Raw genomic sequence first — 27,409 nt, 5'->3', positions numbered from 1 at the left:
GGGAATTAATTCAGACAAAATAAGATTAATCGTTATTTAAACAATAAATATTTGTGCAGCAGTTCTAGTGCAAATGGCAAAAGTGCAGATATTAAAAGTCTAGGATATTACAGAAATCCTAAAATTGATTCATTAACATCCAAATTATGCAGCTTTTGTTTTCTTGTGTTTTTAAATCTCAAAGGCTTTTATTTTTCGAAGATGTTTGCATCAGTGTGTTTTGATTATTTCAAATTCTTAAAGACACCTGCCTCTTAATTTAAACAATAAATACACTTTTAAAACAGATCAATTACAGTGAAAAATGGTTTTCTAAGTTTTAATTAATTAAATTAAACTAATGATCTGAAATAATAATAATTAATAACAATTTTGAGTCACTTTCCTAAAATAATTAGATATTTGACCACAGTTCAAACAAATGTTCTTTACAATAATAGAATTCTTTTGATTAAAAATACTAAGTCATTTATTTATTGTGTGAACACTGTCTCTCAACATATAAATTTATATAAATCCCAGAAATAAAAATCTGTTGATATACTGAATACTAATAGTCATTTCATATAAGACATAAACCACAACAGTGCTACCCTGGACTGAGTAATCATTTTTAGTAACGCTTAAAAGTTTGACAGTTTTTTAAATAAAACTAAAAAATATAAATAATCAAGTCATGTTATGGGGGCTGTTTACTGTGACTCATAGTTTCAGAGTCAGAGTTTGTTTCATTTCATCATCAACAAACATCAGTCAGAAAGCTTGATCATTCTGCCATGATATCCTACCACACACCAATTTCTTAGTGTGCCACCTCACAGGACAAACCTATCGGTCTCAGTCTCACCTGCAGGTTGCTGTTGCGACGGCGGGGGCTGCACCTGCGTTTGTTCAGGTTGCACCAGGACGAGCAGTCGAAGAAGTTACAGTCATCGTCGCTGCTGCAGTTCTGGTCTAGGATGTCCCTCATCTTTGGCTCAAAGAATGCCATGTCCACGTCAATCGCCACCACCTACAGGAGACAAACAGAGACAAAACCTCGACTGTGTTCAGGTTCATCCTCGTCAATTTTATTATCATTTATAATTCATAAAGTATTTAAAGATGCAAACAAACAAATTTCAATAAATCGACAAACAAAAAAGATAATGATTTGCTCTGATTTGTTTTGGGGGCACAGTCCCTGCAGGAAGAGCAACGAAGTTTCGAGGGCAGCCTGTATACTGTACTGGTACTGTATAGGTCCTCTTTTGGACCTGTGTGCTAATGACAAAAAGAGTGAAAACTTTAATTTCCCCTCAGGGGGATTAATAAAGTAAAAAAAAAAAAAAAAAAATCTCAGCTGGAAAAACAGGTTGCTAAATACACCCACACCTAGGACGCCACTGGAAGCACAGCGAAAAACACAAAACACAACTGGCATTGTTGTTTGTTGGTCTTGAACAGTGGTCTGCACCACATCTCACCTAGGTGATAACACCATCCACCATCCCCTCCACCTTTGGATGACATGGTTAGCTCATATGCTACATCACTTTTGAAATGCTGCTATGAAACATGGAAACTTGAAAATATCACGTATGGTCATGGTTTGCAGAAATGTAAAATGCCAACATTTTTCTCTGGTGACTGCTCAGTTGTGGCTCTCAGCCCCAAACCCATTGGTTCCCACTGAAGATGTAAATCTTTAAAAACACAAATATATACTTTTATCAGTGATTTCCTCAAACAGCTGCTCACTGTAGTTTTTATAAAACAAATGGGACGAAAAAGTTGTTGTTAAGGACTATTTTTTTGTGGTGGATTAATCCACATTTAGAGCTCTAGTGTGTATTTTTGTCAGCAGGATGGCATGTGTGGGATTGAGTCAAAATAACTTCAGTGTGTGTGTGTGTGTTTATGGTGATGGAGGAACAACAGTGTGACTCACTGGTGTGTTTTTACAACTGTGGAGGATGAAGATATATCAGACTGTAGATACACACACCATACATGTTAGTAGGATCACCATGAATAAGATGAAATCATTCATTTTATTCATTACAGTCACATCTTTGTGGAAGCTGTTTCTACTGATTTCTACTGTCAGGAAAGTCATTAAATCATACATTTTCCTATAAAACACATTAAATGAACATAGAAGCTGCTGATTTGAACATGATGGCAGTTCTTGTTTTATATGCAGCATTTTACAGTGTTGGCATTGTAAGCTGTGAGTTGTTAAATCTGTTCCATGCCAACACTTTTGTAGGGAAAACCTAAATCCTGCTTTTCGCATAAGAGCAATAATGAGCCTCTGGCAACATTTGTTGGAGCCACTTTTGGCCTTCGACTGCTCATTTTCCTGTAATCCTGAGCCAGAAGTCTAATAGATAAAATAGTTTAGATTCAGTTGTGATGGTTGGCTGGAGCCCAGCACAGAGCTGACATGGTGTTGACTTAATGACAGTCTGGCTCAGTCTGCTGCATAAACCATAAAACCATCTGATAATGCTGAGAAAACAACTGCTGACATTTGTTTTGTTTTCTCACCGCTGCTTGTGATGCATTTAAACTCTGCTTTGAATTTCACATGGAGGAAGAGGCTCAGGCTCCTTATTTAAATAAGCAAACTTTAACTTTTGATTTGATATTACAGATGAATATTAAAGGATGAATACAGTATGTCAGTTTGAGAAGGTTGATTATAATGTAATTGATTGATGGAGACAGAATAAATGTTGGCATTGTATGTTTCTGCAAACCATGGAGATGTTACATTTGTACGTTATTATGTAGCAGATACGTTGAAACTTTCCTTTTCAACAATGCTGTGTATAATATGTGGTTGGGTTTAGACACAAAAACCACATGGTTATAAAAGATCATGTTTTTGGCTTAAATTACCCTGTTTTAGGAGCACGATCCTGGTAGGAAAAGCATTAATATCTCTGTGAAAACAACTGCTTTTCATAGTACTATTCCTGCTGGAAAAAGAACAATGGGTACCTAAAAACACAAGTAGTTTTTGGCTAAAAAGCTGCTGGAAAAAGAGTGACAGGTCCCTAAAATCACATGTTTGGTGCCTAAAAAGTATGAAAATAAGAGCACCATGTCCCAAAAAAATACCCACATTTGGCCCAAAAAAGCCGCAGAAAGAGAAACACACCCACATTTGCTGCCTAAAAAGGTGCTGCAAAAAATGATGGGTCTCTAAAATACACCCATGTTTGGTGCTTTTAAAACCACTGAAAAAGGAGTGACATATCCCGAAAACCACCCATGTATGGAGGTTACAAAGCCTCTGGTACAAGAGCTACAGGTATGTAAAAACATAACTGTTTATTGTCAGGCAACGGGGCCAAAAAAATACGTTTTTCTCTTTTAGGTCTCTCTCTAAAAAACAAATGAACAATCAAACAAAAAACCCCACGTAATTTTGGTAAATTTGCCTTGAAAAGAGCGACAGGTCCCCAACAAAACACCCACATTTGGTGCCTTAAAAGCCACTGGAAAAAGAGTGAAGGATCCCTAATAGGTTTCAGTATGTAAAAATTAATAATACTGCATCACATTTTAGAAAAGTAACTTGTGGTGTTCCACAAGGTTCGGTATTGGGACCTAAGTTATTTGTACTTTATTTGAATGATATCTGTACTGTATTTAATAAGTTGAAATTTGTTACATTTGCGGATGATACAAATTTATTTTGTTCAGGACAAGACATTAAAGAATTGTTGACAACTGTAGAAAAGGAGTTGATCATGTTAAAAGAATGGTTTGATATCAATAAGTTCTCATTAAATGAAAATAAACCAAAATTTATGGTCTTTGGTGGTGTTGGGTCTAATTGTGAAATGAAATTAATCCTAAATGGAGTAGAAATTGAAAGAGTTAATGAAACTAAATTCTTGGGAGTAATTTTAGATCATAAATTCAGTTGGAAGCCACATATATAATATATTAAACAGAAATTATCTAAATCTATTGGTGTTATTTATAAAACTAGGGATTTGTTGAACAAGGAATGTCTGCGTATATTATATTTTTCACTTATAATGCCATATATGTCATATTGTGTTGAGGCTTGGGGAAATACATACAGAACATATATAGACCCTATAATTAAACTCCAGAAAAGAGTTATCAGAATAATAAATAAAGCTTCCTATTGTGAAACCACTAACAAATTATTTATAGAGTCTCGCATCTTAAAATTCTTAGATATTGTATACTTGAAAACATTAGAAATACTATTTCGAGTAAAGAATAAAAGTCTTCCCACCTGTATGCAACAGTTTTTTAAATTAAGAGAAAAAAAATATAATTTAAGAGAGTTGAGTGTCTTTGAAATTAGTAATGTGAAAACTAATGTTAAATACAGATGTATTTCATTTTTGGGAGTTAAACTCTGTTGAGTTTCAAAAAAACATTGAAAGGTAAAATAATTAAGCATTACAATGTAAAATTTATTGAATTGTGAAATGATTAAGAAGAAGAATTTAGACTAAATTTTGTTGTGTTTTTTTTTTTCCTTTGTATTACTGATATTCTGGGTTATTTTGTGGATTGTACAGGATAGGCAAAAATAAGCCTCAGCTTCAGCCTATTCCTTTTTCGGTTGCTTGGAGCTTGTTAAATTTTCTTGTGAGAAAATGTGTAGTGCAAACATGTATGTAAATGTTTTGTCAGTTGATTGCACACAATTTAAGTATTGTATATTGTAACCAAAATAAACTATTCATTCATTCATTCATTCCTTAAACCACCCATGTTTAGTGCCCAAAAAGTTGCTGGAAAAGAGCAACGGGTCCCTAAAGAACACATTTGGTGCCTAAAAAGCAGCCAGAAAAAGAACAACAAGTCCCAAAATAATACCCATGTTTGGATTGATGTGTCCCGAAACAACACCCACATTTGGTGCCTTAAAAGCCACTGGAAAAGAGTAACTCATGTTTGGAGGCTGCAAAGCCTCCTGTACAAGAGCTACAGGTCTGTAAAAACACATCTGTTTATTCTCTAGAAAGCTGCTGGAAAAGAGTGACAGGTCCCTCAGTAACACTTGCATTTTTTACTTTTTGGCTAAATAGCTGATGGAAATGCAGCGATGACCCACTAAAAACAATGGGTTTTGTCATTTGTTGGTCTTGAACAATGGTCTGCAGCTTAGCAGGCATCTTGCCTAGGTGTGTGTGTGTGTGTGTGTGTGTGTGTGTGTGTGTGTGTGTGTGTGTCTGTGCAGTTGATGCATAATGACCTTCTCTTCACCAGCAGCAGGGTCACATTTTCTGCTGTAGACTAAGAAAAACCCTAAGAAAAAACATCTCACGTAATCCACCGCCTGCTCTCTGATTTCCATCTCTACTCTCTCTAATAGCTTTTTAAATAACATCCCTTTTATCTTTTTCTTCCAGCTCCCTGCTTGGCTTTTATTCTGTTAATGTTCATTACATTTTCAGGAAACATTAAAGCCATTTGGTTGTTTTCACTGAGTTGTTTCTGGAGGAGAAGGTCACCAAGCTATGAATTTAAACGCAGCTGAAAACTCACCGTCAGGTCCTTCCTAATGGCAAAGTTCTCTGGTTTGATGTCACACAGATGCAGCTTGTGGGTGAAGTCGTTGTCAAAGTGCCACACCATGTCCAGGAAACTCAGTGCAATGTGGTGCAGCATCTCCCTGGCAGTCCACCTCCCGCGGGCTCCGGGATCCTGCAGCCCAGACACAGCTACCTCCTCCAGGGAGAAGATGTTCTGGTCCCAGGCGTGCCCAGCAGACAGGTACTCCACTGCGTAGAAATGACCGCAGGAGCCCAACACCTTAGCAACGTGGGTGCTGAGGTCCTGCAGGACTCTGGAGAACATTAATATATATAAGACACATCAGAGACTTTACCAGACCATCTTTCCCCAAAAAAAACACTGTATAGGTTGTCAGTACAGACATCTTATGACTCATATTCAAGTTTATTGTTAGGCGGTAAACTCTAGTGGCTATAATAATTATGATGAGAGAACTGGAGGAAGTCAGGTGGTGTAGTATAAAGAGACAAGGTCTGCATGAGTAGATAGATAGGTAAACAAATGCAGGACTTTCACCCAGGAGACTGCTGTTCTCCTGAGTGAAACCACAAGTCGTACTTATACTCACAAACGTACTTATTTAAACCCAAACCATGATCACTTCCTAAACCTAACCAAACTCAAACAATTTCACGTTAAATAGTAGTTACTAGACATAACTCTAGTTCAATCAATATCTTGCTTGTGTCACTGGTACTCTCCAATTCTCATATATGCTATTTTGGTAGTCACTGGCAAACATGCTTGTCTGTTGTTCAGGTAGGATGTGTTGTTTTTTTACTGACTGTTATAAAGCCGTGTAAGAGCAGTCCTGATTGCGAATTTGTATTTCCTAGGATGACGAAGGCATGAAAGGTTAGGTTTTGCAACAGGAAAGAATCCTTATAAGCTGTTTTTGAGTTAAGTGACGTTCGGAATGCTAGGGAAACTCCGATAAAGGAGTTGTTTTGATAAATTGAGGTTCGTGCGCGGTTCCAATTCTTGGAAATCAAGCGGAACAGAAAACACTTAGGTTTCCCAAGAAATCAAACCTTTTGGGACAATGAGATCATAATCCCAGACCTGTCTGCACACACACACATAGACACACACACATGCACACAAACGAACAGACGCCCACACTCAACAGTATAAAGGCATCTGAAAGTTGGATAAGCAGGGCTGTTTCTGCTGTATTCTGCAATTCTCTGTTATGATCTACAACCTGAGTGTGCTGAGTTGTATTTTGCAATTAAAGTAATCCCGTTGGCTGTAACTTTGTTCCATGGTTCTCTGAGTCTCTTCATTTCAGTATTTGCTGAAGTTGAGCAATTTCCTTACATAATTGGCGTCATGAATAGTCGTCTCTGAAGGAAAGACAGCAGTCAGTGGTGACTCCGAGGAGCATCCTCCCTGCGCGGGGGGACAGGCGCGCCAAACAAAAGGTAAGGACTTTTAAAACTCCTTACACAAATTCTGGATTAGCTAAGATAAAATCAACCTAAAAATCTAACTCGCAGTGTGCAGCTGGGTGCTCCAAGAAGAGTCACTGCATACCGATATCCCTCGCAGAGAGAGTCTGGCGGTAAAGGGACTGTTAGGGTTAAAGTAAGAATGTCAGGGTAAGGGTTATCTGAGGCAGAGAAAGACAGAGTGGGGTGGGTCATTGCTTTGCTATCTTAGGAAATACAAATTTACATCCTGGTCATGTTTACCTGATTATCAAACTGTTCTGGGTATACTGATTAAAGGTGAACAGTCGAAGACTGTGTCTACAACACTACCGGAGAGAAGTCAAGTATAAGACTCAGGGAGCACTGTGGCGAGAAACGTCTGAGCTTCAGATTTTGTTGCCAAGTGGCTAATGTCAGAATGCACAGAGCATGCACGTGGTGTCGGAATAATTGGAAAAATTTGTTCCCAACTTGGAAGATTCACATGAGCGCCACCTCAAGTCCGAACAACAACTCAGAAAGTCTGTGAAAGTGTTGGTGCACAAGTGCCAACATTGACGTCATATACGCAGACATATGGCGCATCGGGGTGGATGGATGGTTCAAACAACCAATGAGAACCAAGGAGACTACTGTTTGTGTCCAGAGTAAATTCATAAGCCAATAGAGAGTCATTTTAACTTCTGTGTTTAAGTTAACTTAAGTACAGCAGTCATTAGCATTGTTTTTGGCAAAGACTTTTTCTGTCATTTAGGTATGAGAACGTGTGGTTTTCACTAAAGCATCACAAGAGCAGTCCTGATCATGAGCAGTAGAAGACTGTGTCTGTAACACTACTGGAGTGAAGGCAACTATAATTCTCAAGAAGCACTGCAGTGAAAAACATCCAGTCAGAGAGCTTCAGATTGGCTGATGAATGCATAGCGCATTCAAATGTTGTCAGAATAATTGGAAAAATTAGCTGTCAACTGGGAAAATTCAAGTGAATGCTCCCTCAAGTTGCAACAACTTGGAAAGATGGCAAAAATGTTGCTACATGGGGTGCGGACTTTGATGGCAGATGAAAGTAAATATTTTGGTTGCAGGTAAAAAACTTCTACATCAATATTTTGCTCACATGTAATTTGTAGTAAGGTGTGAGGTAAGCATTAGTTGTTGCCCACATGCAGTGACCAGAATGAACAAACATTATTCAAGGCGAACCAGATGGATACTTGTCTGGTAATATAGTATGTTCATTGTATTCCATGTGTTCCACTCTAAAAGGTTTGTTTTTTTTCAGCATTCCAAGTAGATCATCTAAATTTTTAACTTGATCAAAATGGTTATGTTTTATGTCACAATGTTTGGGCAAAATTGACCCTAACCCTTCATTACTGATGATGATTCATGTTTTTTACTTCAGTTTTGGGCTATTGTGAAATTGGTCTAAAAATTTGTTGCAAGAGGCAATAAAAAAGCCTTAGGAAGTCTTCAATCTAACTTGCCTTAAGCTGTAGGAACCCTGTGTATAAAATAATGGACGTAGCCACTGTGACATCACCAACAGGTTTGTGGACTCCCATTTTAGAGGCTCATGTTTGACATTCTGGCTGTCAACATCTTGGATTTTTGGAGCCAGAAGAAACTATATTTGGACGAGAGGGTTGAGAGTGGAGATAACCCTAATGCTAGCTGCCAGCTTGGTTAGCACAGTGCATTTACAGCTATGGTTATGCTGTAAAATCTCGCCACAGTGCTCCCTGAGATAATGCTGATGCTAATTTTCACTAGTGACACAGACTAAAACTATTAAAAACAAAATAAAGTTGAGCTGAGCAAGATTTTCTTAGGTGACCACAATGTTACAATTAACATTCATGAATGAAAATACACTGAAATAGTGACAGCTACAGATACACCTATACACTCTAAATCTGGGGTTACACCATGGTTACGTTACCTAATGGGTTAGTTATATAAAAAATCAGCCTTGTTGTTGAACTTAGCTATAGAGACCAAACGTGTTTTTGTACCAGGCTGTAAACATGTTTATGTCTGCTGTAAAGTTGGGCATTTTGGGCCTCTCTGGTACTGTTTTTAACTGGTTCGTCTCTTACCTTACTGATCGACACTTCTTTGTAAGTATGGATACATGTTCCTCAGGAGCCCATGACATAAAGTGTGGGGTCCCCCAGGGGTCAATTTTAGGTCCAACTCTTTTTAATCTCTACATGCTTCCTCTGGGTGACGTCATCAGGAGGCACGGCATCAGCTTTCGTAGTTATGCTGATGATACGCAACTGTACATCACCGTGTCTACTAATGACACAGGGCCAATTGATGCCCTTTTTAACTGCATTTTAGATATAAAGTCATGGATGGCAGCGAATTTCCTGCAGCTCAACCAGGACAAAACAGAGCTTTTAGTTATTGGTCCTGAAGGCCAGAGAGAGAAACTTTTACGTAAACTACAGGATTTTAAACCAACACAATCTGTAAAAAATCTGGGTGTGATTTTTGACTCTGAGCTCTGTTTTATTCCACATATTAAAAACATAACAAAGGCAGGTTTCTACCACCTTAAGAATATAGCCAGAGTCCGCCCGTTTCTCTCTCAGGCCAGCATGGAGGTGCTGATGCATGCTTTTATCTCCTGTAGGTTAGATTATTGTAATGCCCTGCTCTCTGGTCTTCCCAAAAAGAGTATCTCAAATCTACAATTATTACAGAATTCAGCTGCACGAGTGCTGATGAGGACCAGAGGGCGGGAGCACATTACACCAGTTTTAAAATTGCTACATTGGCTCCCTGTGTGCTTCAGGATCGATTTCAAGGCTCAAGACTCATCTTTTTAATCAGGCTTTTAACTGATCTCTTTATTAATCTATTTTAAATTCCTCTTATAACCAATTTATCCATCTATTATCTATTTTTTATTTATTTTTTATATTCTTACCCTTCCTCTTTCTACATTCTTATCTCATTTAACCTTTATCTTTTGTTATTTTAGTTAGCCTAAAGGTTTTAGTTTTGATGCATTTTATGTCTCTGTTTTAGATTATTCTTACCTAGCTACTAACTCAATTTTATGAGCTAAATAGCTTTTTGTTGGGTGGGAGGGTTGGTTTCTCTTTTCTTTTTGTTTTCTGTTGGATCTTTGTTGTTTTTAACCTCTGTGAGGCACTTTGTGTTACTATTGTATGAAAAGTGCCATATAAATAAAGTTGATTTGATTTGATTTGATTTGATTTTAACATGGAGGTCTATGGGGATTGACTTGCTCTTGGAGCCAGCCTCAAGTGAACATTAGAGGAGCAGTTTATGGCACTTGAGCATTGGCTTCATATGTTAACCTGAGAGACTGCCACTTGTTTATGACAAAATATCTTCAGACCTAATGACCGTTACATCGACTTCAGCTGCAGTTTGTGTTTAATGCTAATTAGCAAAGCTGCCAACAGCTGCCAAAAGCTGCAGTTGGTTGTTTTCACACGGTCTCACGCCACACTCCAATTTCTCACTCGAAAAAAAAAAAGTGCTGGTAGTCGTCCCACTCCTGTATGGTAGGTGGTGCCACCTTACATAACTAGGCTACTACTACCAGGAGGGCATCATTTGACATTGTAGGTAGTAGTAGCCTAGTTATGTAAGGTGGCGCCACCTTACATAACTAGGCTACTACCTACAATGACGAATGATGCCCTCCTGGTAATAAGAAGAGGAAGAAGAAATATTTCAAGTCTTGCATTCCTCATTTCCATGTATGGTGGCATGTGTGTTATGAAGTAGTTAGAGTTTAACTTTTAAACTTTACATTTAGGATTGCTGGTAGTATAGTGGATAGTGCTGGCGCTCCTTATATAGAGGGGATACCTCGCTGCAACGGTCATGGGTTTGAATCTGGATTGCAACCTTTTACTGCATGCCATTTCCCCACTCTCTCTCCCCCCGTTTCACTCTGTCCTATCCATTAAAGGTGAAAAAGCCCCAAAAAATAATCTTAAAAAAAGAAAATTACATTTACTTTATTATATGTGTTGTGAGAGCATGTAAAGGCATTTGGAGAGCTTTGTAAATGTCAAAAATGCTAAAAAAAAAAAATTGCAGCAAAAAGTACTTTATGTTAGCAGCTAAATTAAAATAGTAGCCTATTGCTGCAACAGCCATCCTTTCAATCATCTGGGCAGAGCAAGTAGTAGATAGGTTAAAAATTCCACTGTCTTAAATTTTGGGCGCTAACTGAGCATATGCTCATTGAAGGACATATTTAGCAGAATTGAGCCATTGTTTGTTTATGTGATTGAAATTATATGATTGGAATTGCACTTATGAGTTCATTTTGTAGTCACCACACTAAAATGATGTAAAAACAAGGCAAATTAGAAACATGATTCATGACAAATGCAAGAGACAGATTTATATTGATATTAACACAGCATTTATTTTTTAATATAAATTTATGTCCGTGTAATAGGCCACATTATGTTAAATGAAGGTTTTGTGGTTACCTGTTGTATTTGGTAAAGAAAAGAAAAATGAAGTATTAAAACATAATTGTCTCTGATATTATTAACAGGTATTAATGTGTAGGCCTAAACAACAAAATTGTGGTCGGCCCCGCTGAATCTCATTCCAAGGTTTTTTGAAAAGTTGACAGCCCTGTAATTAGCTAACATGCTAAACATAGATGGTGGCAAACATTATACCTACTGAACAACCTGATGTCTCAACATATTTTAGTGATGCAGGGTCATAAGCCTCATTTTCAAGATAAAACAGCAGTCCAGTGGGGATATATCTTACATATTTTTTATGGCAAATTTCTATTTCATGTTTGTGATTCTTGAGTTTGTCAGGACTTCTCTGGTCTTTTCTCTTATTTTGTTTATATTGTTATATATTTATTTGTTTATCTTATTTAGTTTATTGTGACCATAATGCACCAAACACAAAGTAAATCCCTTGCATGCCAAAACCTGTTTATGATTCTGATAACAAGGAAACATGACTGTGCATGAGCTAATGTCACATCCTTTATAGGTTAGACAAATCCACAGGAGTATGTTATCCCCCTCCTCTCTGTTGTTTCCATCCCTACATCCAAACACCCTTTCAAGTACCTCTCTTTCGCTCTCTCTCTCTCTCTCTCACACACACACACACACACACACACACACACACACACACAAACACTGTTCTTTTTTTATATCCTGAACTCCATGTGTCACTGCAGCTCTGCCTCCAGATAAGCAGCAGCACAGGTCACCTCGCCTCGCCACTTTTATTTTTGGCTTCCAGCCTGGTGGGTTGTCTGAGCCCTCAGAATGAAAACTAGCTGACGTCTTTCTCTTTTTGTCCTCCAGCTCTGCAGACAAAATTTCTCATTTTCAAGGATGACATGAGCTTACTTGACTTAGTTGAGTTTTTTGGAAGAAGATAGCAGAAACATGGTTTTATGGCTTTTTTTCCCTTTTTGGTAAACACTAAAAAAATGATGATAGTGAGCCTGTTTAAAGAACTCCCAGCCCAATTATCATTAGACTAGTTGTAAATTATTATGATCTCAAAGATATATCCTAATCATTTTGATGTCATCCTACCCTTTTAACCTTTTAGCACCAACATGAGGCCAAATTGACACGTCACAAGAAATTTAAACTAGAATTACCTCACAGTTGTGTGCGTCTTTGAACCAGTCAAGTTCCAGTAACAGTTTACATCCATGACTGTCCAGACTTATGTGTAGCCATGACAGCAGATAATGCTTTGAATATCAATGCTGCTGCAAAGAGGCTTCAATATGGATGCTTCACATACATTTCCCTTCTGCAGCACAGAAGATGTGTACAATCAGCTCAGTTTTGAGATGAGTCACCAATTCTGTATCTGACCAAATGCCTCCGTTTCTGTTGCTGAGACATGGCATTAAACTATGACCAGAAAACATCATGATGTCAGGGAAGCTGACCTTTGACATTTGAATATGAAATGTGATCACTTAATCATTTTATCCTTTTAGACATTTGTGTGAGGTTTTGTAATAATTAGTGTAAGATTTCTTGAATTACTGCCAAAAACATTTTTGTGAGGTCACAGTGACCTTTGATCACCAAAATCTAATCAGTTCATTCTTGAGTCCAAGTGGAGGTTTGGGCCAACACGAGAATAAGACAGACACAAGGTCACAGTGACCTTGACCTTTAACCACTAATACCTAACCAGTTCATCATTTAGTCCAGTGGACATTTGTGCCATCAAGGCGTTCTTGAGATATTGCATTTTAGAATGAGACCAATGGATGGACAGCCTCATAACATAATGCCTCCAGTCACGGCTATCATCGTGGAGAGGCCCAAAAATCCAGTGGTCAGACCAAGGTGGGGATTCCGGAGTTGCTTCATGCTTTCCAGAGGATGAAATTACAAATATTTACACACATATAAAGCAAGTTAAATCACTTACATCAATTATTTTTGCTACTTAGACTGATTATATTTATGACACTTACCGTAAAACTTCAAGCCTAGCCTAGTCCCAGTTAAAAGCCTAGTTCCTTTTACTAGTCCGGTGCGGCTACATGCTGTAAACCTCAAGTGTTGTAACTCTCTCTCTCTCTCTCTCTCTCTCTCTCTATATATATATATATATATATATCTGTCTCTCTAATGCACTGTCTGTCGGAGCATGATTACGTGAATGATTCATAATTGATAGTAATATCAATTATAGTAATATTCATACTGGTTTGAATAAACAATTTGATTGTATTTCCCGATCTTTGCTGAGAAACAGTTTTGTGTGAAAGAAATTAAAGGCCTGTCCCATATAAATGCCTGTCCCAAATATAGGCCCATTGATTTCAGTGATTTAAGAAAATAATGGCCTGATTTTTGCACATTAGTGATAATTTTTATTGTTTAAATCTAGTTTTATTTGCACTCTTTCCCACTTTGTATTGCAACCTATGGACAATTTACACCTCATTTCATTATATTTCATCTTTGCTTTTCATTGTTGAAATAATTTCAATAGAAACTGAACTTTAACTGGAAATAACAAAATGATCAGTGTGTCTCACACAAATATTTCTGTCACTTTTCATACAAACAAATTTCTCGGAAGCATAGACCTTATATCCCCAAAACCAGACCCCAGAATTTTCAGCACTTGCTGAAAACTGACATTTGAAAACTGTGAAATACTTTCAGGATATTTGAGGGGTAGTTATTCCCTGTGTTTTGTTACCTGAGAAAGGTGTACTCTTCCTGCTGCAGCAGAGACCAGAGTGAGGCCAGCTCTGCTCTGGAGTAACTCTTATCTCTGTTTTTCAGCTTCTTCCCCCAAAGTCTGGCCAGAGAGCTGTTACTTCCTCCTCCCTCTTCATCCTCATTCTCTTCAGCCAGCCCCAGAGAGTTTCGTATCTGAGATTGGAAGAAAAAGAGGATGCACTCACAGAAAAGTTGTGATTTTGTTACTTTACACACAGCAGATCAGCAGTCCTATCTACAGTCATGCAAAGCAAATTACAAGTTTCTGAAATGTCACAACAAAGAAAAAGGGAATTAGGCACACTTTTATAGAGCTGCGGACCACTGTTCATATCAACAAACAACAACACTGGTTGTTTTTAATCAAGTCATTGCTGTTTTCAGAAGCTTTATAGTCCCCAAATGTGGGTGCTTTATAGCAACCCGTGTTTTGTTTTTGTTTTGTTTTTCAAGAGGATAGTGCCATGAACAGAAGTTGCTTTTTACCAGGACATATTTCCTGCTGGGGTAGTGCCCCAAAAAGAAGTTGTTTTTCACCAAGATATCACTCCCTTTCCTGCCGGGATGGTGTCACAAAAAGTATTTTGGGCCAAAACATGATCTTTTCTAAACCATAACCAAGTGGGTTTCGTGCTTAAACCTAGCCACACGTTAACCACAGCACTGTTGAAATGTTAAGTTTGAATGAGTCATTACATAATAACAAACAAATGAAATGTATCTGTGGCTTTCATAAACATAAAATGCCAACAGTTTTCTGGCAACTTTTTTTGACAAGACAAAAACCACCTTAAGCAAGCGTTCAAAATTTTTTGCACAATTTACTAAGTTTTATACAAAAATTGCAGTCTCCATACAACACTTCTGATGTGATCCTTCAAAATGTGTTGATGGAAACACAGCTAGTGTAAATTCTTTGTACAACTTCAGGTTCCCGCCATGTTTTTGTCTGATAAGAAGCTTTATTATCAGCAAATGATCTGACTTACTTCAAGAGTGGCGTAGAAAACCACATCAAGCGGGGAGAGCTCCTCTGCTGTGTCCTGTGAGAGGGAATTACTGTAAATCATTTTCAGTGTATTGTGATCAAGGTTGAGCCTCCCTGGATCAATAACAAGAGATGTTACCTGATAGTCCAGGATTCCCAGTGGTTCGTAAGATGAAAAGTTTTCCAGTTTGGACTTAAGGATGACGGGGTTTCCTCTCCAGCGCGCTTCAATCACCTTCTTCCCATTCTCATAGTAGAGGCAGCGCTTGTACTCAACCAGGCCAAGCACACACAGGTCCTCACACATGTCCCCCGTCACCGAGCCCTCGCCAAACTCCAGGCACTGTACGGTAGAGTGGGGGGACACATAGAGCAGAAGTGTAGAACAATTAAGTAACGTAACCAGATTCACAGAGGATAGGTGTAGCCATAGCTGTCACTATTTCAGTGTACTTCAAATTTGTGTAAGTTCATTATAACATTTTGGTCACCTAAAAAAGTCTTATTCAGCATTTGGTTGACTAAAAGACGCTCTAAGGAACCAGACGTGCAGTTTTCTGGCATTTTATTTCAATAGTTTTAGGTCTGTTTGTCGCAAATGAAAATTAGCATTAGCATTAGCATTAGCACATTTAACCACAGCTGTAGATGCATCATGCGAACCAAACTAGCTAGCTCACTTCTGAACCCAAACATCCAAGACTGTGATGGCCAAATGCCAACCTCAAGTGGCAAAATGGGAGTCCACAAACCAATGAGTGACTTCACGGTGTCGTCGTCTATTATTCTATAAAGTCTCTTGTTTTGAACCAATACCTCTGTTACATGACCACTTCTTTTATAAGATGATAACACAGCGGGATCTGTCTGTACATAAATCTGTCTTCATCCTGACCTTTATTCTTACATTGTTTGTCTTTGTCTTTACCTAACAGAAGGGATTCTAGTTTTCAATGGACACACACTACAGAAACACACTCCATGTCTCCTGTGTAGCATCTGAATAGCTCAGTGTCCAGAGGTGTGAGGGATGAGGTTGAGGATTAGCGTTGTTCTGGTCAGGGATTACCCAGCTAATCCTCGCTCTGCCCACATTCCAACACAAACATCCGTCACTAAGGAGCTCAGAGACTAAACCCCAAGACATCACACACCTCCAGCTTCACAAACACCTGCTGGATGAGCTCTGTTGGTTCAGATCTGCAGTAAAGCATGTTTTAACCCTTTGACTACACACTCTGTGCTTTGAAGAACGAATTTCAGGACATATGATAATGCAGACACATGTTCTACCCAAAGGTGACGCCCTAGGTCGTCTGTAAAGGAGCTTATCATGACTCATATTTACGTTTACTGTTAGGCAGCGACCTCTAGTGGCCATACTTATTACGATGGGAGCAAAAGAGGAAGTAAAGTGAACAAAGTCAGTGTAGTGAGGGGGTGCCATATCCAGTACGGCCACTAGAGAGTCAAACAAACAAAGGAATTTGACCCAGGAGGCCGCTGTTCATGTCCCATATGAAACCAAAGTAAATACTGAGAACATGTCTAATTTACAGATATAGGGATATTTGTTAAATCCCATCTTTTCAGTGAATTTGAAATAGAAATAGTTGATAAAACAGTGGATGGAATTATAGGGCTCTGTCTTACACATAGGCGTTCAGACTATAGTTTTGTTATTTATTCATGCTATTTACCACCCGAACTGTCTCACTGGGGAAGGGACGTATCTTCTTTTTTTTTTTTGCTCATTTACTGAGCCAGGTTTACCTATTTTCAAATTTGGATGCTGTTTATTTTTGCAGTGACTTCAACAGTAGAATTGGTGACCAGTTAGATTATTGAAGTGAGGTGGACAATATTCCTGTATGTACTGCAGTTGATGACTGTGTGAACCGCTATATGGAGAGGCCTTCTTGGAATTTCTAATGGACTCTAAAATGTGTGTTCTAAATGGATGGCTGAGCCCACTTAGCGATAACTTTACCTCAGTCTCAACCAAAGCGAGGGCTGTCGTAGATTATATAGCTGTACCTTTTGACTGTCTAGAAACTTGTCTGAACTTTAAAGTATTACCTTCATCACAACTTATTTCAGACTGCCAATGCTATGATTTGATTAGTGATAGTTGTTGAGTCCCTGATCACTCACTGTTATTTCTTGAATTCATTGTGCGGCAACAAACAGTGAGCTAGGTGGAGCAGTCACAAGACCAAAGTCGCCTCAGAAAATTCACAGGCCTAATAAACCATTTTGGAATGAGGAGTTAGGGGATTTGTGGAAGGCAATGTGTAAAGCAGAACATATTTATTTAAAATATAAAGGTGAAAAAGAATAGAAAGAACAGTACAGAGTTGATTTTAAGTTGGGGCAAAATTTGTTTGATAAACGGTTACAATACTTCAAAAGACAATACAATACGGGTTATATTTTGCAACTGGAGGAAACTCGTGCATCCAATCCTCAGCATATTAATAAACTTGGGCCAAAAAGACAGAGTAAAATACCACTAGAAGTATATGATATCAAGGGCCAATTAACTTCAGACATTTCACAAGTATTACATGAATGGGAAAAGTGTTTTGCATACTTGTTTTCAGGGAATCAAGAGTGACTGTTTTGTTTCAGCTTTCTTGGATGCAATTTGTCATCTCAAATTCCAGCTAGAGAACCAAGCGCCTCATACCATCACTCATGAAAATGCTCTTAATAAAGGTATTAATGTTGAGGAAGTGAAGAAAGCTATTGCTACCCTGAAAGTGGGAAAAGCTTCAGGATTTGATGAACTGACAAATGAAATACTGAAATGTCCCTTGTTTACAAAGCTCTTCTATGTTTTATTGAATTTTTGTATTGAAAATGGGACTACTCCTTCAATATGGTACAAATCTATTGTTAGCCCAATACCGAAATCTTTGAAAAATTACCCTAGGATATCTTCAAATTACCGTGGCATTAGTCTATTGAGTACTGCATATAAATTGTATACCTCCATCCTTAACAACAGGCTCATGGCCTATCTGGAAGAAAATAATTGTTTAGTGGAAGAGCAGAATGGTTTCAGAAAGGCTAGATTCTGTATTGATCATGCATACTCTATTACCGCTGTAATTAGAAGTAGGATAATGCAAAACAAACCATCATTTGCTTGTTATATAGATTTCCAAAAAGCTTTTGATTTTGTCAACAGAGACCTACTAGTCTATCGTCTTCTTGAAGAAGGAATAGGAGGAAAATTCTACTGGGCCATACAGTCATTATACAAAGACCCTCAGGCCTGTGTTAAAGTTAATGAATACTGCTCAGGCTGGTTCCCTACACCATCTGGGGTCAAGCAAGGCGATTGTCTTTCTCCCACTCTGTTTGCTATATTTATTAACAATTTAGCTAAGGAAATAAAATATTTAGGACTGGGTCTAAATTATGACAGTAGTAATCAATTGGACATGTTACTGTATGCAGATGATATAACCCTGGTAGCTGAAAATGAAAAAGATCTGCAAAAAATGTTAGAATGTGCAGAGAGTCGATGTAAAAAATGGAGACTCACAGTTAATTACAGTAAAACTCAGATCATGCATTTCAGACATACAGGGATTAGAAGGAGCAATTTTCAGTTTTATTTTGGAGATCAAAAGTTGGAGTATGCTGCAAATTATAAATACTTGGTTTTTATTTTGGATGAACATTTAAACTTTGAACATGGAACACCTGTCTTGGCTGAATCTGCTAGTTGGGCACTTGGTTGTATAATAGCAAAAACGAAACCGCTGGGTGATCTGGGATATGCTACCTACTCCAAATTATTTCATACATGTGTTTTCCCTGTTATGGACTATATGGCAGGGGTGTTGGGCTCAAAGGTAAGAGTGAAAGGGGAAATGGTACAAAATAGAGCAGTACGGTATTTTCTAGGAGTCCATAAATTCACCCGTCTTGGCAATAACTGGAGATATGGGATGGGAGTCGTGCGAAGTGAGATGGAAAGGTAGCATGCTAGCTCTATGGAACAGATTACTAAAAATGCCAGAGAGTCCAGTTGCTAGGAAAATATTCATATCATATTCCGGCTTCCTCCCACAGTCCAAAGACATGCAGATTGGGGACTAGGTTAATTGGTAACTCTAAATTGTCCATAGGTGTGAATGTGAGTGTGAATGGTTGTGTCTCTATGTGTCAGCCCTGCGATAGTCTGGAGACCTGTCCAGGGTGTACCCTGCCTCTCGCCCGATGTCAGCTGGGATAGGCTCCAGCCCCCCCGCGACCCTCAAGAGGATGAAGCGGTTAGAAGATGAATGAATGAATGGAGCATCTGACCTTTATCAAAATGTATACTGTAAACATCTCCTTGGCAAAGAAAGTTTTGTCTAACACATATCAGAGTAAATGGTCACAGGACATACTATATAAACCAAAATTAAGAACTCTTTGTATGATATAAAGTTTTTATGGAAGTGAAAAATATGTTCGTGCTCCATTGTCTAAGAGACAAAGATCACTATGCACCCAACTCCACTCTGGGATCTTGCCCCTGCACCTTGAGACTGGACGTTACTGGGAAGTCACAGAAGAAGAACGAATTTGTACTTATTGTAACATTGACATTGAGAATGAGTTCCATTTTGTGTTTTATTGTCCCTTGTATCATGAGTTGCGCCGAAAGTTATTTGATAGGTGTAAAAATATTGATTTGATGTGGTTGACTGATATAGAGAAGCTAAAATGGATTTTTGACTATAAGGTATTTGCACTTGCTGAATATTTAGACAAAGCTTGGGACAAATGATCAAAAAGTACATATAGATGATGTATTTATTCTGTTTTCCAGGTGGGCACTATGTGGAATTGTTTATCTATTTTGGTCTACACTGTGTAGCTTTCAAACCATAGGAAGTGAATGTGATACAGTCAGTAATTGTTATGGTGTCTTATAATCCCATAAGGGATGGGTCTTTGGACAGGACACAGAAATAAAAATTAATTAATTAATTAATTAATAATTAATAATTCATTCATTCATTTACTCATTCACACAACATGTACACATTGTACTTAAGTTGTGTATGTAACATAAGTTAACTTACAAACATACTTTTGACCCATACCATGATTTTTTCCATAACCTCACAAAGTTTGGTGCCTAAAGTAAACATGACCTTTTCAAAACATTAAGGTGCACTGTCACCCAGCCATGTTTCTTTTCCAATACCTAACCTATGTGACTTTATGTTGTATGTAACTCTAAAAGTCCAGTGTGTAGGATTTAGAGAAATCTACTGGCAGAAGTCAAATATAATATTCATAACTATGTTTTCATTAGTTTATATTTGGCTGATAATAATAATCTTTGAGTTTTCTTTACCTTAGAATGAGCTGTTTATATTTACATGGGGAACAGGACATCTTCTATGGAGTCTACTATGTTGCTCTTCATTAGCGCCGAATCATAGACTTATATATCAAAGATGGTCAACATGACAGCTCCCCAGAAGTGAAGCCAAAACATCTTGATCGCCCCCTGGAGACTTGGCTGGCTGCAGTATAAACCTCGCCCCCTTCATGTTTGTGGATGGAACATGGGCCAAACAAAAAACTAAAAGTAAACCATAAATAACTTTTTCAGAAAGTAGTTTCTGTCATTTCAGGTAGTTGCATTTTTGTGTTTGCTACTGTAGTTCTCCTTTACGCAATCTGGAACCTCACCACTCATTGCAAGAGATCCTACATACTGGACGTGCATGATGTGCATGATGTGACAAAGCCCAACCATGAGCCTTTTCTAAACCTCAACTATGTAACTCTACTTTCCTAAACCGAACCAACACCCCTTACCCTACAATAAATACATAACCTGATGACAGCCAACAATTCTTTTCCTGAACCTAAACCATGTAACTTTACTTTTTTAAACCTAACCTATGTACTCTACTTTGCTAAATCTAACATACTTAACTTTAGTTTTCTAAACGTAACCTACGCAACTTTACAGTATGGAATGTGACAATGCCAAACCATGTTTCTTTTCCTAAACCTGACTTACATTAGTTACTGTTAAGTATGTAATGTGATGCTGTGGAACAACATTTCTTTTCCTAAACATACCCTACATAACTTTGTGTCAAGTAGATAACTTTTAATTGGATACGTAATATGATGATGCGCAACCATGATTCTTTATCAAAACTTAACCTTAACTTTATGTTAAGTAGGTCTATGTAACGTGACAACATGGAACACTTTTTTTTCTTAAACCTAACTTGCGTAACTTTGTGCTAAGTACATGACTTTATGTTAAGTACGTAATGTGACGATGCACAACCATGATTCTTTACCAAAACTCAACCTACTCACAGGGGCGCTAATTGGTTAGATGTCAGACAAACCATTTCATGACAACACATTGTTCCACAACAGGAAAGTGACAAATTAATGGCAGAAAAATGTGTGAATATTTTGCATCAAAACTATTAATACTTTGTGACATCTGTTGTGACATCTGCTGAGATTGTTTGATGCCTTCTTTTGCAGTGCAAAAACTCAGAAAAATCAGCCTAATTTCTATAGAAAAAAAACAAGTTACAAACACAACAGTTTGGAGCAATATTTTGACATGCAAATTAATTGAATAAAAAAAACATCCTTTGTGTAAAGCCCTTTAGACCTTTTGATAGTAGACACTGAATTTAGTAAATGTCATTTTTTATTGCTCATACTAAAGTCCATTAACCTCCACTGCATTGGGTGGGTTCAAGGGAAAATCACAGAAACCAAAAGTGTGTGTGCTCTGTACAGCTGTTTTAAATATATGAAAATATACAATAGATATCATATCATAAGGACGTGGTTTTACTCGAAACTCATTATGGAAAGCTCAGGATTTAAATCTAGATCAGTGGCTGAGCCAACGAGGTAATATGAGTCACGGTTAAAGAGGCAGGAAGTGTGACAGATGGACAGACAGGTGAATGTACACTGAGAAAGAGAAGAAGAGCAGGCAGATAAGAGTGGGACAGGTATGCAGACAGGGTTAATTGGCCTAAGAAACAGAGACTGTGATGAAAACAGACTGATGATGGATGATCCGCCATGTTTTCAGCATCACACAGTTAACATGTTGAAGAGAAGAGTTTAGATAATGTGGATATTCAGGCCTTCATCTGTTTCCAGAGATGTAAACACCTGCAGATGGTGTGTAAATCTGGATAAAGAGCAAATGTTAACATTACAAAGTGCTGCATTTCTCAAACTGACAAGATTCTGCCAGCTGGGTCCAATCAGCTGCTTCCACATTTTACACATTACACCAACAGATTTCTTTTCTTTCTTTAATCTTGGCCAGTTTACAAAGACACTTTGGATATTTATTGTTAATGTTGTTTGATAGTCACAGCCTGCCTGAAAGCATAATCCTGTTGTAGCCTGAAGTTTGAGATTTACTGCTTTATGACTGAAGTTGCAAAATCATCATCATCATCATCATCATCATCGTCTCATAATCTTTTTAATGAATTTTTAAATCACGAATGAAACTTACATTTCAAATAGTGAAATTAATACAAACTGTTATTGTATCTTAATTCTACTGTATTTCTTATGTAGTTTGGTGAAGGCAGAAAGCTGCTATGTGCAAATCAAAAATCCTTTTCAGCAAATGCTTTTCATGCTGCCCACCTGTCTTCCTGCTCGCCTGTCCACTACCTGTCCTCTACCTGTCCTTCTCATCTGTCTTGTACCTGTCCTCCTGCTCACCTGTCCTCTACCTGTCCTCCTGCTCACTAGTCCTGTACCTGTCCTCCAGCTCACCTGTTCTCTGTCTGACCTCCTTTTCACCTGTCCTCTAGCACCACCTGTCCATTACCTGTCCTCCTGTCCTCTACCTCTTCTTCTGCTCACCTGTCCTCTAGCTGTCCTCCTGCTAACTAGTCGAGTACCTGTCCTCCAGCTCACCTGTTCTTTACCTGACCTCCTGCTCTACCTGTCCTCTACCGTTCCTTCTGCTCACACGTCCTCTATCTGTTCTCCTGCTCACCTATCCTCCTTCTCCACCTGTCTTCTACCTTTTCTCCTGCTCACATTTCCTCTGCCTGTTCTCCTGCTTACCTGTCCCCTACCTATCCTCCTGTTCCACCTGTCTCCTCCACCTTTCTCTGTCTGGTGTCTACTTTGGTTTCTCATTGGGTCATTCTCCTCCCTCAGATAAAACCTGGAAGTTTTTCTCTTGTCTCAGGCTGTGGGTGTGTGTGTGTGTGTGTGTGTGTGTGTGTGTGTGTGTGTGTGTTGATGGACTCGACAAAAGTGGGAGGAGAGGTGCTGAGAGCCAAAGGAGACTCTGCAATTACCGTCCCCCATCCTCCCTTTTGAGTTCATAATAGTTCCTGCTGTCTCTCATCGCAGTTAATGATAGCCACTGCTGTGTATATGTGTGTGTATTTTCATAAACTGTAAACAGATAAAGCTGAGTAACATTTTGCTTTCCATTTGTATCATTAAGGTTTAACAAGGCTAGGTCAAAACCGAAAATATGGCTGGGCCATATATGAAACACTAGAGTGCTTTTAATTTGAAACAGGAAGTGGCGGCATTCACTGAGTCAGGGACTTTTGCTTACAGTGCTGTACTTGCTTTTGCAGATCAGGCAAAAAACAACCCGCACAGAAGAAGGGACCTGCTTTCTCAGGAGCTGTGATATTACCCACTGATCGAGGTGCTTTTAGCCAGACCTATATCTTCACCAGGGGCGATTGCACTATTGAATTTACATTACAATAAGAATTTGCATTGCATTAAATGTGCGCTAGGATGCGTTTAACATCATGACTATGATGTTCAAATGTCAGATGTTTATCACCAGTTTTCAAACGCGACCTCCCGACTGCACGGTGAATGCGGAGCCTCCTTTTTTCATACAGCAAAGCGAGACGATCATTGGATAAATGCGACAAAATTGTCACTTCCAGGGAGGCTCAGCTTCCCTGGGACCTAATGGAGCGGTAGGCGGGAGCGGACGCTTGGTGTATGCATGATGATTGGAGGAATTCTATAAAAGGCTGAACCACTTTGTGACAATGCTTTGCATTTCAAGCTCAGTCCTATGCGGGTATTTGCGAGTGGAGTCTTATGACAGAGTGCTGTCCGGAGTTCCTTATACCCATAAGCGATATAGCTCATTTTCACCGTTTGTACAGTACAGTTCAGGTGTTTAAACCCATCTGAAAATCTTTGAGGCGTGTTTTGCTGTGGTTCTTTGGCATGAGTGTGGTTGAAAAATGCCTTCAATCAAATGTTACTTTTATAAGTTACTACCTCACTACAATATGACAAATTTTATGATGTAAACTTAAAGTGAGTCTTCCCTGTTTGAAAGACAGCCGCCACTGATCTTCACAGCTCTCAGTCAGCGCCAGAAAAAGGTCTGGAATCACTGATTATCTTTCTGCTACAGCAAGGGAAAAAATGCTTTGACTTCTGTATATTTTTTTTAAAGCAGTCACAGTCATCTTGGGAGGCAGTAAGTCCAGGATGCAGCCACAGGGCTCTTGCAAAATAGTGTTAGAGGTGAACCTGTTTTGGTGGAACATTTGCACACAGGGATGCAAGCATGGTCATAAAAATGGCCCCACAAATTGGATCAGTACATTAGTGAAGTCACTGTCACTGCAGCAAACGTGCCATTTTCAGCATGTAAGCTGTTAGCTTGGATGTTGTTGCTGTTCTTTGTAGCAAAGGGGATTTGAAAACTGTTACACACAGATAGCAGAAGAGAGGGACAGTGCCAGCCTACATAACCAGCCAATGACAGACTACTTCTGGTGATACAGACTAAATCTAACACAATCCATGACATTTTTGCATTGCACTGCCGAGTTTTCCTACTCATATGATCTACTCATACCAAACCAGGAACAACAGCAACATTTAACAAAGGTAACACTACAAAATCCATCTTAATTATAACTCACGAGGTTCCATCAACAAAACAATTGTTTTATACTAGACCTGTTTTCTCCACAAATATAACATGCTAACATTAGCACAAGCCTATGGGTTTTACATTGCATTAATTGGCCTAGCAGCTAGCTGAGTTTTCCTCTTCCCATGAAACCAGGATAAATCCCACACAGGACTTAAATTGCTCTTTTGTGGGAGCTTTATTGTCCTCAAAATGTATTGTTTCTTGTCTGTGAAATAAAAGTAAATAAAAGCTTTGTTTTCACTGAGGGTGAAATCAGCGCCAGTGTATGGTCAGTGCCTATTCATTTCGAAAGAGCAATCGCCGATGGGGAAACTCTAACATTCACATCATCAATCACTCTGACCAATACTGTAACTTCATCACTCACTCACTCACTCATGGACAGACTTTTGCATTTATAGAGCTGGCCTCACATTCAGCGGTCCAGCCAAATATTCAGTCTGCATGGGTTTATCTTTGGCTAAACCTCCACCCTTAAAAACATAAACACAGACACCTCTGGACCAATAGTTTTTAGACATGCTTTAAACTCAGATGCCCACTTTATGTCTGCATTTCAACTCACATCTCTGTACTGCATCTTTTTAGGGTTCAAACTGATGATTGTGACTTTTACTTGTGCAACAATATCTTTGAAAGCCTATTTGAAACCCGCTCTGTTGCTTCAACTTGAAATATATTCTCTTGAAGCTCCTGGTCCATTGGGAACTCACGACACTGACTCTTTTTTCTAAGAGGAGGAATCCTCCCTGTTGACTTGGACATCTGCAGATTCTGTGCTGAGAGCTCTGCAGCCGTTGCATATCCGCTCTAATTCCCTGGATTTCCTCCGTCTTGCATCACATCACTCTTTCCAGCTGCTTCCTCCTTCCTCGACCCTGCAGCCTGTAAACTTTCCCACAGCGCTGCTTGGAGAGGATCAGCTTCCACTTACTGCTCTGTGTGCTCTGTGTGTGCGTGTGTGTGTGTGTGTGTGTTTGTATATGAGTGAGAAAGACAGAGAGAGACAGAGAGAGAGAGAGAGAGAGAGAGAGAGAGAGAGAGAGAGAAATGTGTGTATTGAGGATATCTGCATGCATGTGTGCGCATGCATAAGCTATATAAAGATTCTCCATGTATTTACTTTGTAGAAGTCTTTGTGTTGGAATGTTATGTGTAACAAAGAGGTTTCTCTCAATTGTATTTTAACCAGATTTTTAAGACTGTTTTTTACTGAGACATTGCTTCTTTTCTAGCAGGGTATACCCCAAACCAGGTAATTTAAGCCAAAACATGACCTTTTCCTAATTATAACCAAATGGTTTTTGTGCTGAAACCTAACCACACACTGCAGGTTTACGTTAGAAAGTAAGGCAGCTAACTAATGCTAGCTTCAATAGCTAATCCGGGTACATGGTGTCACTTAGCCACATGGCTTTATAGTAATGACTTGACTTTATAGTAGTGATGTCATGAGAACCGATACTCGCGATACTTTTCAATATCATGATGAAAAAAACCCGGCGATACTAATTTTTTGAAAAAAACAAACAAAAACAAAACAAAATGGAAGAACTGATACCAGGGTAAGAATCGGTGCTGTGACTCTTCCGGAAGTGATGGGGGCAGTATACGCCATATAGCGTTACAGTCCATGCCTACATTCAGAGCGAGGGGGTGACGAGGAAGAGGAGAGAACGGCTGCTTGCTAAAGCCCACATTCCGTACCAGTCACGGCCGCACTTTAGGCCAGAAAATAGATCTGCTAGCAATATATGCAGCTTTAAACACCACTTTGTCTGTTTATTAATTGCATTTAACTCGTTCTGAATTGCTTCTGAACCGTCCGTGCTCCGTGTGGAGCTTTGTCCGGACTCCAGACATCTCCCTCTCTCCCCTAGCCCCTCCCCTGGGAGAGAGTCCAGTGGTCTCCGATGAGCCCAGCCTTCCAGACGTACAACACTCCGTTAAATGTCATTCAGTTCATCAAAAATATCCCAACTAAAATCAGTAGCATAATATGCAGATATGATCCATGTTATTATGTTTAATTTCAACAACCGGGACAGTTTGCATGGGGACAGGACAAACAATTAATGAAACCGATGAAATTCCACGCATTCTTGTGGCAGGCTCAAACGCTGTCAGCGTGATTTAAATAATAAATATTTAAATAGTTAATTGAGTTTATTGTGGATGTTGATCAATGTTTTTTACAACAAAA

At 38.7% G+C, this 27,409-nt stretch overlaps 1 protein-coding gene across 3 annotated transcripts in view; it reads right to left on the bottom strand.

Moving 5' to 3' along the window:
• The window catches only part of dipk1c (divergent protein kinase domain 1C), a 123,329-nt gene that overhangs the window by 9,766 nt on the left and 86,154 nt on the right, over window positions 1-27,409 (bottom strand). For all 3 annotated transcript variants that reach the window (XM_049565802.1, XM_049565800.1, XM_049565801.1), the window contains exons 3-7: window positions 15,370-15,573; window positions 15,232-15,285; window positions 14,220-14,395; window positions 5,530-5,830; window positions 848-1,012 (exon numbers count right to left, since the gene is read on the bottom strand). In XM_049565802.1, the coding sequence (XP_049421759.1) occupies window positions 848-1,012; window positions 5,530-5,830; window positions 14,220-14,395; window positions 15,232-15,285; window positions 15,370-15,573 (900 nt within the window). The remainder of the gene's footprint in view (window positions 1-847; window positions 1,013-5,529; window positions 5,831-14,219; window positions 14,396-15,231; window positions 15,286-15,369; window positions 15,574-27,409) is intronic.

The sequence above is a fragment of the Epinephelus fuscoguttatus genome, linkage group LG21, assembly GCF_011397635.1.
Source record: "Epinephelus fuscoguttatus linkage group LG21, E.fuscoguttatus.final_Chr_v1".
NCBI lineage: Eukaryota > Metazoa > Chordata > Actinopteri > Perciformes > Serranidae > Epinephelus > Epinephelus fuscoguttatus.
The sequence above is the reverse complement of the archived record's forward strand: the minus strand, read 5'-3'. Positions and strand labels throughout refer to the sequence as shown.